General features: G+C 41.7%; 2 protein-coding genes across 3 annotated transcripts in view; one reads left to right on the top strand and one right to left on the bottom strand.

Annotated features, from left to right (window-relative positions):
- The window catches only part of WDFY4 (WDFY family member 4), a 148,592-nt gene that overhangs the window by 102,624 nt on the left and 25,902 nt on the right, over positions 1-20,066 (top strand). For both annotated transcript variants that reach the window (XM_074874849.1, XM_074874850.1), the window contains exons 48-51: positions 12,423-12,465; positions 13,266-13,385; positions 13,959-14,076; positions 14,754-14,863. In XM_074874849.1, the coding sequence (XP_074730950.1) occupies positions 12,423-12,465; positions 13,266-13,385; positions 13,959-14,076; positions 14,754-14,863 (391 nt within the window). The remainder of the gene's footprint in view (positions 1-12,422; positions 12,466-13,265; positions 13,386-13,958; positions 14,077-14,753; positions 14,864-20,066) is intronic.
- Positions 1,620-7,005, bottom strand: LRRC18 (leucine rich repeat containing 18). Its single transcript, XM_074874852.1, has 2 exons — positions 6,896-7,005; positions 1,620-2,512 (listed from the first exon to the last, which is right to left on the bottom strand). The coding sequence occupies exon 2, from the start codon at positions 2,476-2,478 to the stop codon at positions 1,693-1,695; it is 786 nt and encodes a 261-aa protein (XP_074730953.1). The 5' UTR covers positions 2,479-2,512; positions 6,896-7,005; the 3' UTR covers positions 1,620-1,692.

Genomic DNA, 20,066 nt, shown 5'->3' on the forward strand with positions numbered 1-20,066 from the left:
AAATAAAATAAACATAAGATAGTGCTACTGCCTAAGTAATGATCCCAGAAAAGTTGTGCTTAAGTGGGAAGTTAGAGAAAATGACCCAGTGGGCATGCTTCCCTTTACCAAGCTCCAGTCTGGGAACTGAAGGACTGAAGACCTGATGATTTTACTTTTCCCTTGTTTGAATTCTGGAGCCACTTCTGAGTTAGAAAAATTCAAGAGCAGCACAAGGGGCTTCTTCCCCATCTAGGGGACAGTCGTCATCTTCCATAACAGCTAATCTTTTCCTGCCCTACCTGAGACAGGGAGGCAGGCCAGAATAAGCTCTTTCCCCAGACACACTATTAATAATTGCACAGCTGAAGCATGGAAAGAAGAAATTGCAAGCTTGATGTATCATATGGCATTGAGGTAGTAGCATTTCTGGGAAACCCCATATCAGTTTTTCCACCTAGTCCATAGGAGTAATACACAGGAGTTCTGACTCCCAGGCTCTACTGTAGCCATTTAAAAAATTATAATGGGCTGTTACTGAGTACTTTCTCCCTGGAACTTTATTCTTCATTTAAATATACTTAAATGTTTGCCATCACCATATATTACTATGGCCACAGCCAGCACCTCTTCTTGTGTCATGCTTAACTGCTTTTTATAATCTGCTCATTGCTTGTACCTGTATATTGCTGTTTGAAGGCCGTCAGCAATCTCTGCTCTAGGGATGTGGTTTGGACAAGTGAATGTGTGTGCTCAGGTGTACACATGCATGCACACATGTGAACAGAAAGCTAAAAGTACTGTGGGGACATCAGACCTGATTTCATCAGCTCACTCTCTGACTCTTGGATCATGGAAGAGGGTCACTCTTCCTCTCTTAGTCACTGCCTAAGTGATATGCCCAGGACCCTTAAGAGCAACCTTTTCCCTACACATTCTCCCTTCTGTACCTTCCTTGGAGGGAGACTGAGAGTCATACAAAACACAATGAGTGTAGGTAGGGATGCTGATTGTGTTGTGCAAGTTAATCACTGCACCCAGGTATAGCACCCAAAATCCCAGAGAATTCGCGTATGCAGAGTCTGACCCCTTGGTGGCAAATAGGATCACTAGTTGTTTAGCTCTAAGCATTGTGTTTGCACTGCTTAGTTACTCCTGAGCATAACGTTTGTGTCTGCTGCCTCTGCTGAATTGGAATGGGCTCATGGTTCCCACACTGACAGTGGCTATCTGAGGTTCTCTGAGGGGTTAGTGGCAGCCACCAGCAGCAGAAGGTTCCCAGATCTGTTCCTTTTCCTCCAAATGGTATTTACTGAGACTAGTTTAACTGCGTCTCACCCTATGATAATGAACTGATGTTTGGGGCTCAGTGGTGGGAGTGGATTTACTAGAAAAACCTATGTTTTTGAATATTCCTTCACTGGACACGTGTACACATAAAGGACCAAAACAAACCCAAACATGGAGAACAAGTTGTAGGAACAGGCCCAGATGGAAATAGTCATTCCTTTCCCAAATATACCTTTTCTGTTTTACATCTGTTTTAGTTGTTTTGGATTTTGTTTTAGAGACCACACAGATGTGCCGCTTCTAAAAATAGGTAGGTCTTTAAAGGAAGAGGACATCAGGTAAAGGGAGGAGGAAGGAGGTCAGCTTTTTATTAGGTTGGGCTGGACTTCATGGGACATGGCCTGTGGAGTGCCTTGGTATATTTCAGGGATGCTTCTCTCTTAATCTCCATTCTTCTTGGTTATCCTTTGCAAAGGAATTGGGTGTGAGGAGTAAAGGGAAACTTGGCTTTTTTGAGGGGCTAGGTGTCCCATTCTTTAACTTGTTCAGCTTGTCCCTCTCATCCTGACACACCTTCAGGCAGGAACAGCACAGGTCTTTCTCTTGTACTAAGTAAAGCGTTTGTATGCGTTTAATGGAGTCGGCATGCTCTTTCTTTGTTGAATCTGGGAAAGGATTTCTTTCTGCATTCAGTTTCTTGAGCTTGGGGAGCTTTTTCACACTGTTTGGGATGGTGGTCAGGGTGTTGTCAAAGAGACCTATCTCCTTAAGTTCCTTCAGGGCCCCAAGACTGGTGGGAATACTGTCAAGACAGTTCAAGCCAAGGTTGAGAATACGCAGGTTCTTGAGAAGGTTCAATTCTTCTGGCAGATTTTTGGTGGTCAGCTTGTTGTTGCATATGTTCAGGTAGAAAAGGTTCTGAAGTGTACCTATTGCCCCAGGCAGCTCCTCGAGCTTATTACTATGCAGGTCCAGCCAGCGCAGTTTCTGGAATTTCTGGATGCTGCTTGGAATCTTTTTTATCTTGTTTCTGCTCAAATCAAGTTCATCTATGTCAGCCAGTTTCAGAATGCACTTGGGGAAGGTGGTGATACCCATCTTGCTTAAGTCAAGACGGCGCCCGCCATCAGAAGATATCCGAATGGAATTTTTGGCAGTTTTCAAGGTGATCTTCTTCCCTTTTTGATCTTTTGCTTTCCCCTTGGCCATCTCTCCACTGAGAGACAGACAGACACACCAGCCTCTGTGGATAAAGCATGGGAACTCCAGTAAAGCCTTTGAAAGCAGTGGCTATTACTCCCTAATTAAAAACAAAACAATCACATAGTTATAAATTAACATGTGACTGCCGGACTCTTCAGAAGTCTTTTTTAAGGTCAGGGCTTTTGAACCCTGAAGCTGCAACTCTGAGAGTTCTTCCTGAAAGTGTTTTGAGTAGATGAAATTCTAATAATTTACAATATTATTTTATTGCATTGTAACACCTATATTGCATTACAGAGTGAAATTACAAGTGGGAGAAATTTGCTGTCTTTCATCCCTAGATACTGATTTGAGCTCAGCATGTAATGAAACTGAATGAAATGTGTTGTTATTCATGAGCTGTTGGAGGACCTGAGCAAAACATGTTGTGCGTCTCAATCCAGTCTTTAAGGACTGCACTGGAAGAAACTATCCAAAACTGCACTTATTCTACCAGACCAACAGGTTACCTTATTTACAGGCCTGGCATCTGTTGTCAGCTTGGTTAAACATCCTGTTTACTGGACCTGAATGTGGGCTCTGGATGTTATTGAAAGATTAAATATTTAAAGCAAATGATTAAGAGTCTTCTTTTAACCAGGACCTCAGGAACATAGTGGGCTCCCAGACTTGCCAGGACGGCTCGCAGTTCATGCGTCACCTGCAGGGCAGACTGCAACAGAGGGTCTGTGTCAGTGCTGCTTAATGACCAGGACTTGCTAAGTGTCTCCTGTGCTTTCAAGGACAGACTCTGGATACTCTAACCTTGTCGTACCATCCATGCTGTGGGATAGATGGACTCCCACTGTGAAGGTGCCCTGCCCTCAAAGTAATGCATGTAGATGTTCTGGTCAGACTTTTGACTCATACTGACGCTCAGCATGTGTTACATGCTTGTTGAATTGAGGCCTGTATGAGTAGTAGTCTGCTGTAGACTCAGGTTTGGTGAAATATCTCTCTAATTGAAGGTCATCAAATACAGCTGCTAATTATGGCTAGTGACAAAGAAAATAGGCTGATTCCCTGGAAATGGATGACAATGTCCCTCTCAGCCACAGCGCAGTATGGGTTACAGCTGGCTAATCTCAGGATGGTCTGGGTGCTTTGGCATTTAATTGTGAAGAGTCAAATCGCAGCTTTGATAAATGATTGGGACAAAATATGGATTTGTCTACAATACATTTCCCTATTAGAAAGGCTTCATTACAGACCCTTCAGGCTTTTTGGCTACTCATTAATCATGTGCAAATACATGAAGGGGAAGCTCAGTCTACAACTAAGGCATTTTAGTTATCTTTCAATTACATGCCATAGCCAAAAATAATGCAAAAGCAAGGCCAGTTACCACCCACCCTCTCAGGAACTCTGTAATGAGGCAGATGCTTCAGAAAATCCTGGAAGTAGCACAGTGGGGACAGACTTGCCCTGCGGGTATGTTCCAAAATTAAATCTTTGTTATTTTACATAAAAATATATAAACACAGTTGAGTCTTTCTATGTCTGTCACTCCTGTGTTTCTGTGTCTCACCTGTACTTACAGGGCCATATTACCATTATATCTGAAGGCCTCTCACTCTTTGCTGTATTTAACCTTACAGTGCCCCAGGGGCAATATCAATGCTGTTCTTTCTGTACTATAGACTGCACTTTTTCCACCTTTGTTGATGTTAGCTTAAATAATTTGCTCAGGAGTGGGTAGAAGGTTCTGGAGATCAAAACAACAGGTTTTTTTAATCACAATTCACTCATTTTAAGGATTTGATGTAATCAAATTTTTGGCAATTCTGGGAAGATAAAGTTCAGCTGCATGGGAAATGCCAGAGCCCTACTGCTGGTACAGGACACCCTGAGTCCCTTACTGGTGCACAGAAGGTGGCTGCCATGCTTTAGAAGAAGATCTGCAGGAAAGATTCCTTACACTTTGGATGGATGGAAATAGACTTTCTCCTTCCTGCAATTGATGTGAACCTGGTGACTTTTGGGTCCAAATTTATCTTTGTTTGAATTTTGTGTTGGGTGAGTCGACCAAAACATTCAGTGCATTTTGATCAGTGAATCTTTTCAGCCCAGTATGCCTTTAAAAAAATGAAATGGAGCCTCAAGGAAAAAATACATATTTTTTTCTAAATTCAAAATGATAATTTCTTTTAAAATGCATTTTAAAACATCTTTAAAACTCTCAGAAAGAAAACATTTTGTCAGTTCCTAGTATTTTTTTTCTATTACTTTTCATTTAAAATCCAAAGGGGAACACTGATCCAGAACAGTTTCCTTTCTTAAAAATACCATCTAGTTAATGCTGGTTCGTGGTTCCCCCCGTGCTGTGCGTGCCTGGGAGCAGTAGAGGGAGCCTGGTGTACAAGGTTAAGCGCTGGAGGCTTGTCAGGAATAACAGTACAGTTTAACCTTTTGGTTTTGGGTACTTCTCTGTCAATAACCCTTGCCAACTTGTTACAAAGTTTGAATCTGGACCTTTCAGATTTTTAAGAAGTTCAAACAGATCAGTGTAATTCTCCTGAAGACAGATCTCTCTGTATGATGCACTGGATAATGCCCAGACTTCAAAGAGATTTAACTGCCTTGTTTAGTCAGAATTTTTAAAATGCTACTGTGGGCCTCTAAGATGCACTGATCAGGAAAACATGAGTCCCTAGGAAGTGATCACGCTTTCCAATTACCATTTCCTTTGGCTTAAAAGTTGGAGCCATGTTTCAAATTTACAAAAAGGTGATTTGCAGTCCCAAAAATAGGGATTAGCATTAGAGGTCTGCAGAAACACCGAGCACCAGACAGCTTGAAGGGGATGAATAGCCCTCTTGTCTCTGCATGCTTGTAAACTAATTATCAGTGTTTCACAGGGCTGTAGCTGGAGATAATGGAGTTTACTTAGCCACGTCTCATTTTCTTTAGCTCTGCATAAGAGGGCTCCAGTTCTGTAGCCACTGATATTAAAAATTCAGGAATCACAGGAGCCCTCCTTGCTGTAAATGTTAATTATGCCTCTTCAATCTCATGCTCACAGTGGATGGGATAGCAGAGGGAGAGGTACATGTGTTGCCCTATTACCTAAGAAATTATGATAAGAGGGAACTCTCTTTATTCATTTTCTCTAAACCGTCACCCCACTGCCAGGTTCACCCTGAGTTGCTGGAAAGCCTTTGCCTGTGGGCAGGGGTTGCTGCATTTCTCTGTGACAAGGTCTCGCTAAAGAGAATCTTGACTAGAAAACTCTTTCCCTTTTTACCCACACTTAGTGAAATCTTTGGTCTGGTTTAGGCTTTTGAAAGCCCAGGGCTAACCCCAGAGCTCTAGGAGCATTTCACAGGCCCAGAGCTTTGGGGCTGACATGATACAGAAATGAATAGAAAATGTGGGTCAAGCGCATCACGGTATCTGTGGTGCTCTGTGTTGCTGGGAGCTGCAGGGAGGGAACAGACCTCGAGCATCAGGATGAGGACTGTCAGTGTCTCTCGGAGGCAAGGAAGGGTTGGAAATTACTTCTTGTCTGCAATTAAGCACTTGCACAGGGTCCAGTCATGACCCATTGTAGCATAAGCCATTAGGACACCTAAGAAGGAGATCCAGTCCTAGAAGAATACAGATTTGGACCCTGATGATGCAGTCTTTTCTACCTGAACCTTTCTTCTTCCTTTCTCAGCATAGGGCTGGCAGGAACAGAACAAGCCTTCTGCCTGTGACATTGTCTGGGTGTTTCAGGACCTCCTTCTCAGTGGTTCTGCCTGTTATTTTCCTCCCATAGGTTGCTGCTTCCTACTTCACTGCACCCAAAGCTGCACAGAACCATCTTGATCCCATCTTGAACTAGTCTGTGAGGAGAGTTTCCTCTGTCTTTCCTACTGGAAGTCTGCATATTGCAGAGCAGGCTTGTCAAGCCCAGCAGAGCTACACATGCCCTGCACTTCTCTGGGGGCAGGAAGGCAGTGAGGTGACACGTTCTAATTCAACCAAGGAATAGCTCTATGGACATACTTTCATATAAAGCTTAAAACCAGCATCCGTACAGCGAATAATTTTGCATGAAGCCAAGCAGTTCCAGCTAGGGCAGGTTTCTATTTCCCTGCTTACAAGCCTGTTACCATTTCTTTGTTGTTGGATACAACCTGTTGTGGAAGAGAGATTAATTCACAGACTATCTGAAATGCAGTCTCTTGGTAACAGGCAAGTTTAGATTAAAGCCTGCCATGAGCAAATAAATAGAGAGAGGTTTCATTCCTTAATTTTCTTACTTTTCTAGATCACTTCAGAGCCACTGTGCTATCACACAGTGCAAGGCCACTTATAAAACCAAGGCCCACCAAGAATAAACAAAAATATTGTTTCAACTTAACAATTTGTGAGACTGCCCCCCTGCATAAGATCTTACCGGCTAGCAGCTAGGAAGACTTAGAAGGCAAGGTATTGATGTCACAAGCTGCTTGGTTTTTTCAGTAGTGTGGGATGAGCCTTCATGGTCTGTTACTGTGCAGTTGTCCTCTGTTTACTCCTCAAGTAATGAGCGAGTCTTTCAGTCTGTAAACAAACTCGTGAGCAGGGAGCACAAGAAAGTTTCCTTTTCACAGTCCTGCAAATTCTGAATCGTACTTCCTTGACAGAAAATGGCAGCCCTTCAAGAAACTTATGTATGTGAGTGTGTGGGAGTGAGGAGGAGGAGTGGCAAAAAGGACTTCCCCAGCTCCCGGATCTTTCTATTCAATTCTCCTTCCACAGTCTGTGAAACTTCTGTTCCTAAGCAACAGCAATGCTAGGTCCTTGGAGATCATTAGCATAATGTTTGGTTCCAGCATGCAAGTTCAAGCTAGAGGGAAAAGAACCAAATGGCATGCAGTGCCTGGAAATGTTAGATTTCAAATTATGCAGAAAGAAAAAGCATCTGGACTTTGTTAGAAGGTGTTTGTCAGCTTCTAATGTTGCCTTAACTCTCCATTTTAGTCATTTGGCTATTTCATTTTACTTGGCTGTAACACAGTGTGACATACTTGTATGTGTGTGTTAAAACTCACAACATTTGTGATACCATCCTTAGCACGTGTCAGATCAGATAGATACGGACACGGGAGGGAAGGCTCAGTGGTGCAGCAGAGAGGATACGAGCTGCTGTTTATATTCATCTATATGTGACCCTTCAAATGTGCAGCTGGTACCACAGTTTCCCTTTGTAGCATGTGAATTTACTGGAATTTGCCTGTATGACTGGTGCTACCAAGCTTAAGCTTTTAGTAACTTTTTGCAGTAATATCAAAATAATATCTGGAAAACAAGAAGTATGGAAGAGAAACAGCTGTGTGTTTTGTGGTAGGTATTGTTCACAGGAGATGCAACACTGAGGTCCCTCTCTTGCTGATAATGGATCCCAGATATTATTAGCATAAAGAAGCTGATAATGTTGATGGGCTTGCCTGATTCCAGGATTGGAGACTGCATTCTGCTCACCTCAACAAATTAACTGAATTTACTTGATGTCTTTCTTCATGACCTGAAGTGTGCCTGGGTGCAGCATTTCCACAGTGGAAATGTTATCCCTCTGTCTGGTTTAAGCCTGTGAATACACATGGTGCAAACAGTGTTCTGTAAATGAGGGAGATTCCTTTCTCCCTCCCTAGCACCTTCAAGGTATCCTACTTCAAGGACCCCTACTTAATATTATACTTATTTATAAATCTTGTATTACATGTCTATTCTTTAAGCACAGAGTAAGAATACCCAGAAGGAGGACTGGTACAATCAAACAAGGAGGATGCTGTACCTTTATTCTGAAGTAATCTAACCTAACACTCTTCTGAGTTTGAGAGAGACTTGATTGTTCCACAGGGAAAGCTAACATTCCCTTTGACATCTTCTTTCTTCTGTTAATAGTTAGGACTTGAACCTAGGTTGTGGCTTACCAAGAACGGTATTTTCCTTACAATATCTTTGGTAATTGCAAAGATTCTTTAAGAAAAGTGGTTTTGGGAGAGCTTGGCACTGTTTTGCAAACTTAAGAAGTCTGGAGGATGGAAGACAGAAAATGAAAGCAGCTTTGTGAAGTCTAAGAACCCATTATGTTTATTGGAATTTTAGTATTAATTTCAGTGGGGGCAAAATCTTATCCTTTGAGATTATCTCATCTGCAATGAATCTCCAAATGGGTTGAGGTCCACCTGTCTCTAGCAAATGGAGAGTACTGGCTATCACAAGAGTGAGATCATAGTCTGATGTTAATGGAAGAGGGATTAATAAATCACTTATGTATAGTGTAGCCAAAGGTGGATCATCATTAGTACACATCATGCTTAGATTCTGCCATGGCTAGTGCCCTACAAATACTTTATAGATTTAGATATAGAGAGATATGTTGGTACTTCCCTTGACTTCTCATAACTTCACCCTCTCTTGAAGTTTAGTTATTTACATTTACAAAGCACTTCTCCTGTTTCTTTTTCAAACCAGCCTTTGATTATTTATTTTTAAATGCACTTACTGCAGTTGGATAGCTGCAGTTGATCTACTTCGAGCTTTTGCTATGCTGGCTAGAGAGGTGTTGGCTGGAGGAATGCTGTTTGATTACCAAGGAGAAAGGAGGAATAGTCTTGAGCTGCCTGTAACGCATTTCATGTTCTGAGCCCCTGCAAGTCGAAAAGGAAGAATGCAGAATTCCAGATCTGTGGGGAGTTGGAGGGAGCATCCTGCATGGTTCCCAAAGACCCAGAAGGATGGCTCTTACAGGGTAGTGACTACATTTAGCCTTGCATATTTTCATGACGTGGCGAACTCATCGACCTCTTTGTGTTATATAGCAGCTTCCAAAGTCAGCAGAGAGAATTGATTTGAGCCTTGAAGAGTCCTTATTAGCTGTTTAGGGCTTGTGACAAGCAGAGCAAGAGTTTCACTAGAGGGTCATGGTGTACCCACAAGTCAACATATGTTTATGTATATTTGCATAACATACAGACTGGCCCAGTTTAGTCCTGTGTACAGTATTTTATAATGCTTCCACTTTAAATGTTGGAGGACTGATGGATTGAGCAGGTTTGTACATTACATAATCCCCTGCTTTCTAACTCACCCATAAATCCAAAATAAACCTAGGCAGTTTTAGAGAGTGAGTTTGCCCCTGTGGAAAGGGAAGAACCTAACTTGATCCCTCTGTGAAAAACACCCTAATCCAACCACACTTTAAATAATGCCAGGAATCCTGTTCCTGTTCCTTTGAGATACTCTCTCTGAGTTCCAAGTGTCTGTTGGAGACCTTATAAAGGTCAATGGGGCAAAGCTCTGTGAAATCTACATATAGTGCAAGAGGGCTCAATTGTAAAGGGTAAGTGCTCATGATACCTCTTTTCTACTTTAGAATTCCTACATTCTTGAGCCACATGTGACTCAAACTGGGGGTGCAAAACCACTGTAACTACTGTAATTAATGGACTTTCTTCTGATTTACATTGTGTATATTAGACCATCATATAATCTATTCATTTTTTTGGACAAAGAGTGAAGATCCTATTTTCTCATATCAGATATGAACTACACTTTTTTGTGTTGTCTGGTTTCTATAAGCATAGCCTATCATTGTTAGGTTTCATATGCTTAGCAGAAGAACTAAACAAAGCTTAGGAGTTGTAGACCATGTGCTAGAATTGGTCCTGGGTTTCATGTTTGTTCATGGAATAGGTTATTACTTAGGCTATGCAAAATCCTTCCCTCAGATACACACTTTTCTCTGAAGAGTACCTAAGCAAGGAATAAAAAGCTGTCTTGAATAAACTGTAGTGTTTTTCCTTTATGTACGCTATTAACTGGTCCAGAAGTGAATAGGCAGTAAAATAATGTTTCATAATCACGTTTACATGTAGTTTACAAGAATTTACTACTGCAAATTCAATAAAACTGTAATAATCATAGACCATTGCTGTGTTTTATTTAGGTATTTGAGGCTGCTTTAAGCCTAACTTTGTGGATTTCTAGTCTGATCCTATACAGAGCACAAGAGTGCAAAATAGCAGCTAGTTATTCCTGTAGCAGTTTTATAATCTGTGGCTGAACTGATTTCCTTACACTTTGGGAAGTTAGTAGTCCTGTCTCTGATCTGGCACGGTAGGATTAAAGTTGTACACTCAAAGGGAAAAGCATTTCGTACCATCAGTTATATTGTATCTTGTCAGTAACCCTGTTTACTTTGGCAGATCAAAATTTGTTTAATCCATGTGCTGGTTTTGGCTGGGATAGAGTTAATTTTCTTCGTATTAGCTGGTGTGGGGCTATGTTCTGGATTTGTGATGAAAACAGTGTTGATAACACAGGGATGTTTTAGTAACTGCTGAGCAGAGCTTACACAGAGTCAAGGCCTTTTCTGCCTCTCGCACCACCCCACCAGTGAGGAGGCTGGGGGTGCACAAGAAGTTGGGAGGGGACACAGCTGGGACAGCTGACCCCAACTGACCAAAGGGATATCCCATACCATACGATGTCATGCTCAGCAGATAAAGCTGGGGGAAGAAGGACAAAGGGGGGATGTTCGGAGTGATGGTGTTTGTCTTCCCAAGTAACTGTTAGTGTGATGGAGCCCTGCCTTCCTGGTGATGACTGAACACCTGCCTGCCCATGAGAAGTGGTGAATTAATTCCTTTTTTTTGCTTTGCTTGCACATGCAGCTTTTGCTTTACTTGTTAAAATGACTTTACCTCAACCTATGAATTTTCTCACTTTTACTCTTGTGATTCTCTCCCCCATCCCAGCACAGGGCGGGGAGTGAGCAAGCAGCTGTGTGGGGCTTACTTGCCAGCTGGGGTTAAACCATGACAATCCAAAAGCTATCACTTGTCTCAGTTTGCTCTCTAGGAATTGACAAGAGCAAGTCCATGGTCTTTAGATACTGACACATCTTCGAGTTCAATGGAGTTGAAATTTGACTTTTGTTTGCTGAGAATCTTTGACCCTGTCACACTTTCAAGTGAATTCCCCTGTTTAGAATATGCCTTCGACTAGTTTGTTTTTTTACTTAAAGTTCCAGTAAAAAGTTGCCTTTTGGGAATAAAGAAAGCAGAAGAAACATATTTACTCTATTACTTTTAAAAAAATTATAAAATTGGCAACCCACTTTTTAAGCACTGCATTAGTTTCAAAGTGCTTTGTGCAAAAATAATATCTTTGGTATGGAGACTGGGACACCTCTGTTTTCAAGCCAGTATTTTCAGAATGCTTTAAAAAAGCATGAGCCTTTGAGAATAAGGCTTCAGAATAGAAACAGACAGCCGTAATGGTACCTGTCACTAGCACTCTAGCTCTACAATGGGATGAGACCAGGAGCACAGACTGATAAGCAGTGTGGCTTAGCTCGGAACAGCTGAGGAGGTTGCCGTCCCCAGCTGTCCATCTGCCTCTGCTGCAGGGGCATCTTCCTTGTTTGTGGGTCAGCTTCTGAATTCTTGCAGTTTACCTTGTGACATCACTGCCACAGTTTGCAGCGGTATCTTAAAGCAAGCAGAATCCATCCTTAGCACCACCACCCTACTTCCTTTTGTTTTCTGCATTAAATATCATATTTTAAGTGACACTTCATTCAGGTGCAGACTGGCAAGTAGCTTAGGGAGAGTCAGCATGTCATGGGGAGAGTGGCTAGCCGTGATAAATTCATCAGCCATCTGAACCTAGGCCAGCCTTGTTCACCAGGCAGACCCTTCCTTCCTAATGAAAGCAGTAATAAAATTTGTATTGTGCTGCAGTAACCTAACCAATGACACTCTGATTTTGGAATTTTTTGGTCAATGATGAAACCTCAACATTCTTCAAGTCTTGGTGTTCTCTCATTTCTGTGGAATGAGAGCAGGGGGCACAGGGAGCACAGATGTTAATGTGTTGGCTTTCTTTTATTGTTCTGAAGTAGGCTATTTTAATTGAATGTTTGTCCTGTACAGGAAACACTCAGGAGGGGAAAAAACAATGCTCCAGAAGTGGCAGGTAAGCTAAATCTTGGCTGCACATGGTTTAGCGAAGAATTTCAGCACCTGTCTGTGTGTCTGCACACAGATATGTGTGTGTGTACGTATGTACTCAAGGCCTAAGCTGTTCTCTCACTGCTGGAGGTGAGGTTATTGGCAAGAGGAGCAGAGTATTTACAACTGGTTATTGCAGACGTTTTAGTTCTCCTGCTGTGAAACTTATGGTGCTACTGTCCGGCAGATTCAGTGTGATTTTATGCATATTTTTAAACGGAGACCAAAGAGAGACACCTAGTTGAATGACTCTTCACAGATCATCTGTACATCTAAATCAATGCACCTCTCATTTTCCCAGATGTTTTGCTGAGCTGAGAGATACATCTACTTTCCTGTACCCCTGATCTTGGTGACACAAGACACATTGAAGAAATCTATACCTTCTTGTTTATATGTAGCACTTTATGCAGCCTTTTCTGTACAGGCAGTTGTCCATAATTTTCCAGTGTACAGATGGCATGCATTTGACTCACTCTTAAATGGGGAAAAAGTGCTCTGTTATGCAAATACAGCATAAAAGCACTGTGTGATTATAGACAAATGCAAATAGCCTGTCTGAAGAGCCAGAATGAAGACAGATTCTGTTGAATGGACTGTTGTATAAGAGATATTGTGCTGATCTGAATGGCAATGTGTGATTGATTACACCATAATTCCTGTCCTGGTGGACCTGAGAACCACAGGGCTCTGAGGGTGCCTTTGAGGCATGGTTTTCAGGGGTGGAGTTAGGAGATTTTAATGCTTGTTTCCTTTCCCTGGCAGAAGAGGGAGATCAGCAACTTTGATTACCTCATGTACCTGAACACATTGGCTGGCCGCAGCTACAATGATTACATGCAGTATCCTGTGTTTCCATGGGTCCTTGCTGACTATCACTCCAAGGTCAGTGCTTGCTGCAGCATTCTGTACTTTCTGTGATAGCAACCATACAAAGGTTTGTTGAATGATGCCATTGAAGCAGAGGGGTCTAGACCAATGGTTCGAAATTTGAGATACTTAATTTGAACTGTACTGATTCTTTATAGATTAGCCTTATCTTCAAATCAGCATGCTGAGGATCATGTTCTGCCTCAGAAAGGTGGGTGAACATCTGTTAAATACGTACCTAGTTAAGGGCAGGCTGCATCAGCTCAGCAGATAGGCAGGGACAGGCTTCTTGTGACCTCTGACGAGGAGGTTTGGACAGAAAAGCCTTGAGAGCAATTTGCAACCTGCCAGGCCCTTTATTTGTGAAGCTCCTTGTACATGCTGTCCTTTCAGTGGCATGTGCTGCCACTCTCTTTCCAAGTCCCATCCCAATTCTGGAGATGGGTGTTTTAGTACTACATCTCTGACCTTCTGGTATAGGTGGAACTTCCAACACAGCCTTGCTGCTATCTGGTGTCACTGAGCTAGTCATGATGTCTAGGACTTGGGGATCTAAAAATCTACATCTTTGCTGGTTTTTCTTTTCAGACTCTAAACCTTACTAATCCTCATACTTTTCGGGACCTGTCAAAGCCCATGGGAGCGCAGACTGTGGAGAGGAAACGGAAGTTCATCCAGCGCTACAATGAGGTGGAGAAGAGTGAGGGTGAGTGTTTTAGGAGACTAACAGACAACAGAGGCTTGAGGCCCCTCAGCCCTTTGGGGATGCTGGCAAATCCCTTTGAAAAGGTCACCCAAAAACTTTCCAGAGCTGTAGCTAAGGGAAGCACCATGCCAAGAAGATCTTCTTGCTTCTGGATACAAACTGGTTGAGGATTCAAAGAGAAATTACTCCTGCAAACACTGCCTTAAGTGCCTTGTACTGCTGCATTCTGCTCTTCCCTTAGCAGGAAAAGGCACTCCAACAAAAAGCAGCCTCCACTGTTAGCTAAGCTGCACACATTAGTCTTGTTTGTTAGCTAAACTGCATGTAGAAGACTGCTGCACACAGCTTATCTAACAGCTACTTTAAGAAAAGGAAACGGGACATTGAGGATGTCAACCTCTGGAGATCAAGACCTTCTTTGGTGCTAATGGGGAAAGAGATAGTCTGGAAAGTTATTCTTCAGAAAAGGAAATGTGGAAGGCACAAAAACCCCATACAGAGATAGTAGTAACTGTGCACATTCAATGCAAGTATACAAGGTGTGCTTTTGCTCACAGATCCTTGAACACATCTGCTTTAAAGACCTACTCCCTATTTAGTTGTGCTGTGGTAACTGGATGCTATGGGCTTGAAATGGTGATATTTACACTGGAATCTGATTTGTGTCCAATTTCCAGGAGACCTGTCAGTCCAGTGCCATTACTGTACTCACTATTCATCAGCAATTATAGTGGCATCTTACCTGGTCCGAATGGAGCCATTTACCCAGACCTTCTGTTCTCTGCAGGTAAGGGGGCAAGATAGCTTCCCTCCTACACCTTGTTATGAACCATGTAGCACATTATAGTGGCTGTGTAATGAAGGGGGATTAATTCTTTTGACGTTTTCTGTATACTCTGTGTGGACCCTGGGCTCACTGAAGGCTCTATGCTATGTCTGTTGAATTCAGTGAAAACATCTTAATGGGAGCAAGATTGATGCCTAATGATCTTATTTTTTTCTGAGGCAGAAGGATTATTTAGTTTTGGTCCTGTGATGCATTTTGTGAGAGCTGAGACATGTAAACACCCAGACAATGTTTTACTACCTCTCTGAACATAAGCTTCTGACTTTGGGGCAGATAAGACCTTCATGGTAGGTATTCAAAGCCCAAGTGCCCATACAGTAATGCAGCTACAGGCAAGCACTTGGAGCTGGCTGTGGTGGCATAAAGAGCATTCCTGGGCCAAATGAGGACGCACAGGTTCTGGTGGGTGGGGAATGATAGCGATCATGGGATCAGCTCCCTGATGGAGAAATTGGGTGAGACTACATCCAGTGCTCCAGAAAGAATATTTTGTTTTAGCTTGTTCTGAACTTGGCACTGGTTTATGGTGCCAAACACACTCACCATGGGATTGAATTTCATGGAAACTGAACTTTGTGCTTGCCTTTCTGAGCTGGTCACCATGCAGGGGCACGAAATTTCCTGACTGCCTTCTTCAGCAGGCAGTTGGTGACGCATAAGCACAGACACTTGGGCTGTAGCAGACAGTTGTTACCTTTATTTCTGTAATATGTGTTGTGTTATAGCAGCATCTACCAGGAGGACAGGTCCTCAGAAGTGTGTTTTTTAAGGAGTGTCTTGCTGAAATCTGCCTATCCTTATGGAGCAATGTGAGGGAGACAACTAGGCCACACTCATAGGCTGCTGTACATATGGTGAGGGCTGGCCACATCTTTTGCAGCTTTCCAAGTGCTTTGCTGTTGTGCTGGTCTTTTTCCCCCTTTTCCCATTTTTCCCCTTTTTCCCCTTTTCCCCTTTTTCCCCTTTTCCCCTTTTTTCCTTTTCCCCTTTTTTCCCTTTTCCTTTCCCTGAACTAATACAAATAAAGTGCTGTGCTAATTAAGTAATAAGCCCTATGATATTGGCTGTTACCAGCAGTAGCTGATGGGTTAGTGAACCACCTGAGGCAATGGTTACCATCGCACTCTGTGAGCCATATGTTAGCTGCAGTCATGAATGACTGTGGAGCAGTTATTTTTGTAGTAAAAAACAAAGGCTGCTGTATCTCACTGGCTCACTTTTCATGCATAACAAGTTCCCAGCCTGAGTAGCTGTTTTGCAGCTGTGTTTATGTGTGATTAGCAGGTAACCAGCATTTTTGTGGGAATAGTTATCTTCAAAGGCTGCTGAGATTTGAAGCACTCAAAATTTTGTCTGGATGTGGATCCACTGAAACTGTTGAACTTCCTCCATTCTCATTCCTTCGCTCTGATGTTGCTGCATGTTCAGCTGAACTCGTTGTCATTTCCCCCATGTGACTGGTCCTATAGTGTCTTAGGAATTGTTAACTGTGAGATGCAGTCAGGCAAACAGCAGACCTGAGAACTGTATGATCAAGTCAAGAGAACTCCCAAAGTTAAGACCTTGGAAGGGTGTGGAGTTGGAAGCTGTGAAAGCTTCTCAGCATCTTAAAAAGTGGAAAAGCTATGCTTAGAACTGCAAACTTCCAGTCTGAATGCACGTGACAAGGAAATGCAACAACTTGAGTGCACCCCTTGTGAAAAATTGATATTGGTGTAACATCTTGTTTCTTAAGTCAAAGAATTGATTTGCACCTGACCACAGAAGAAGGCAATGAGGAAGCATTGCCTCTACTAAGGGAACTGTACAGGGGTTTACAAAACCTAATTATTTTACATTTTATTTAAGTGTATTGAGATCTGACTCTGGAGAAAAGTTTGTATGGGCTTTGCATATTGTACCGGAATGGATAAAAAATCTGCTCATCAGACAGGTGTTGGATGGTACATTTCACTTCACCTTAGTCAAGTACCTCCTGAAATTCCTTTCAGGCATTGGTCTCAGCACCTCAAAAAAAGCAGCAAAGGTTTTTGTGTTTAATGTTTTTGTTGGAAAGGCATTCTAGGACCCCATGTCCTCAATAATTAGTGAGACTTGCTTTTGATTCAACTCAGCTTTTGTCCCCTTTTATTCTTATCTCACTGTTGCATTTCAGCTGTCCTTTCTTGGCATTTACCTCTCAAAAGTACTTAGAGAGAATACAGTTCTTATTCTTCATTGTGTCACTGACTCTTGAGCAGTCATTTAAGCACTGTTTTCAGGTAATTACTTCTTAGCATCTCTGGGTGTGTGGTAACTCTTTGCACCTTCTTAAGAATCTTTTAGAAACACTTTGAGGTCTTTAGGTTAAAGCACCACCAAGGATCAGTGATGTTTAGTTTTATAAACATGGGAAGTTCTAAATTCTCTCTAGAGATCACTTTGACTAGTTGCTTTGTATATACCTTGCTGAACTGTAATTTTAAAAAGCATATTTTTCCAGTATTTCTGATGACAGTCTAAGGCCTCTACTGAAAGAAAAGAAAACAGAGACTTACTGTGTCTAGCTATAGAAAAGCCATAAGAGTTTATGTCATCTTGCAATCTAAAGGCATAAAGCAATTCTTGATTCTCTTTTTCCCTTTCAGTGCAGTTTTTGCATTCATAGAGAGAGAAAACTCATTAATTCTGATATAAATATATGCAAATAAATTTATTAATATAGGAAATGGGAAAATCAGTTATTGCTTCCTTTATAAATAATACAGGCTTAAGTTTTAAAGATATTACTTTTCCCTAAAATGAATTAGACAGCCAGGGAAAAAATCACATTTTTTCGTGGTGGTAATATCTTTAACCAGATTTGTCGCACTAACAGCATTTCCTATGTATATATTATTTTTATTTAATACAGGTAATCTTTTTATTACAAATCATATTGTTTCTCAGGAGATTAGCATCAGCTCTCATAAAAGCTGCAAAAAAAGATGAAAAAGCATCAATCACCACCAGACACAGCACACTGTGTGCAGATTAAATATACAAAGCCCTTTAATATGCTTCAATGAGATACTTGTTAGCTGTTGATTTATTTATAGTCCTTTTTCTACTCTGTTTTAATTTCAATTTGAATTTGACTCCAAGGGTCCCTGCCTAATAATGATCAAGAACAAGATGACCTTGTGCATCAGATTAACTCCAGCTAAGCTTACTCATGTGATTAGCCACTTTTTCACTCAGTCCCTGAGTGAGTGTGGGAAGGCTTCACAATTGTCAGTGGTATAAGGAAGAAGGGCAAGGAGGTAAAGCAGAACTATACTGTCATTTATGGGTGAGGCTGGACCAAAAGCCCGGTCAGAATTCACATCAAGGGAAACAGGGATGGGGTCTTTCCATCTGGAATATGTGTTGACTTTTGGTGGGAGTCTATCTCAAAAGACAAGCAAGGAGATGTGACTTCAGAATTTAGGGTTTATTGACTTCTTCATTTTGATATCTTATCCATGAAGGTAGTTTCTCCCTAACAAAACATATAGCAAAAGTTATTTCTTGGCTTGCAGTTCCCAGACTTAGCAGAGTTTGTAGATCCAAAGGAGCTGCATCAGAAGTGTGCAGATACTCAGGTGGTCAAAAAGGGAGAAACCAATGTGGGAACTACTGCTCAGGGTTCATCTGATCCATGGGAATGGGATCCCATCCTTACAGCATGAGGATGCTTAGATATTATTTTACTATTTAATAGATTGCAAGTCAAAGCTTCAGCTGACTGTCATTGTGCAGAAGGACAGCATCTTCCTCATCTGGCACATGCAGCAGTCTACAGCAGAGAGAAAACTAACCAAAAGCTATTGAGTTTTCCCAAGAGGTCAGCCATAGACAGAACCTAACTGCATCTCATATTCATTAACAGATTAACTCTTGCACCACCTCTGGGTTTTAGTGTCTTCATTCTGTAATCCTGCTGGCTTATTCATTTTGCCTAGTGAAGCAGCTTTGAGTATTGAATAGTTGAGGGTGAGCAATTATACATTTTCACTGCACCGCAGAACTGTTTAGAGATACTAGTTCTATCTTTGACAATCTCTCTTGAGCACTGGCAGTGGGATGTAATGTTGTGTCCCATGACACATAATCCAAATTAATTAACCCCAATGAGAAACACCTGTATTAGCCTGGGAGCATGCTGCAGTTGGCAGCTATACTGCTGCCAGCACCTGAACTAGGTATTGAGAAATAATTTGTTCTGTCACTTTATACAGTTAAAAAGTCAGCTTTCTTCTGAAACAACTTGTTCTTTCTGACAAACTCATTCAAATGATCTCAAAAACTGGTTGCTCTTTAGTCATTTCCGTTATTGTAGAAATTTTACATTAAAATAAATCCTTTCATGCCCAGTGTAGGGGTCCCTATGTAAAGCAGAACCTGGATTTTTACAAATGCATACAGTATCTGAAATCCCATTAGAAAATCCTGTAGAAAGTATGGCTCCAATGTAGGGCATATACCCTTCATTCAGTAAGTGATTCTTTATAATTATTTTTTTTCTTTCTTCTTGAGGCCTTAGTTCAGAATGATGTCCTGGGCTACTAAAGCTGCTTTTGTCTAGTGTTTGACTCTCATTAAACTAAACATGTTCAAATGCTCTCAGGGTGTGAGGTAGTTTGTTTCTTCTTCCTTACACATCGATGCAGCTTGGGACCCAGACATTCTTCCTTTCTTCCTTTCTTTATGCTCTCCCTCCTTCCCATAAGGAATGAACAGTCCCTGTGGGCTCCTGCCCAATGTGCCTTTCCTGTTTGCTTGGATCTGATGAATGTTATTTCGGTGGTACCCCCACTTCCCCAAAGGTTTTTCTCAGGAGAATTGCATATAAGATTGTTCACAACCATTTGGGTCTCAACTGAAGTGAAAACACTGAAGTTGTGTCCACTGCTTGCAAATTGCTTTGGGATGAAAGGAATGAATTGCCTTCAGAAGCATTAATAATGGGTATGCTGATATTCTCAAGATGCCCATGAAAATTTCTGCTTGCCTCTGTGTTATTGCAAGCTATGCTAAGACTCCAGGCTTTATGGTATTCTCAACCTACATATCTACAAATCAGAACTAAGACAACCCCAACTATAATATCACAGTAATTAGAGCTGGGACAGATCTTGAGATA

This window comes from Strix uralensis, chromosome 7 (genome assembly GCF_047716275.1).
Source record: "Strix uralensis isolate ZFMK-TIS-50842 chromosome 7, bStrUra1, whole genome shotgun sequence".
Lineage (NCBI taxonomy): Eukaryota > Metazoa > Chordata > Aves > Strigiformes > Strigidae > Strix > Strix uralensis.

Coding starts and splice junctions, on each gene's coding strand:
- LRRC18 (XM_074874852.1), bottom strand. CDS start 2,478: ATGGCCAAGGGGAAAGCAAAAGATCAAAAAGGGAAGAAGATCACCTTG.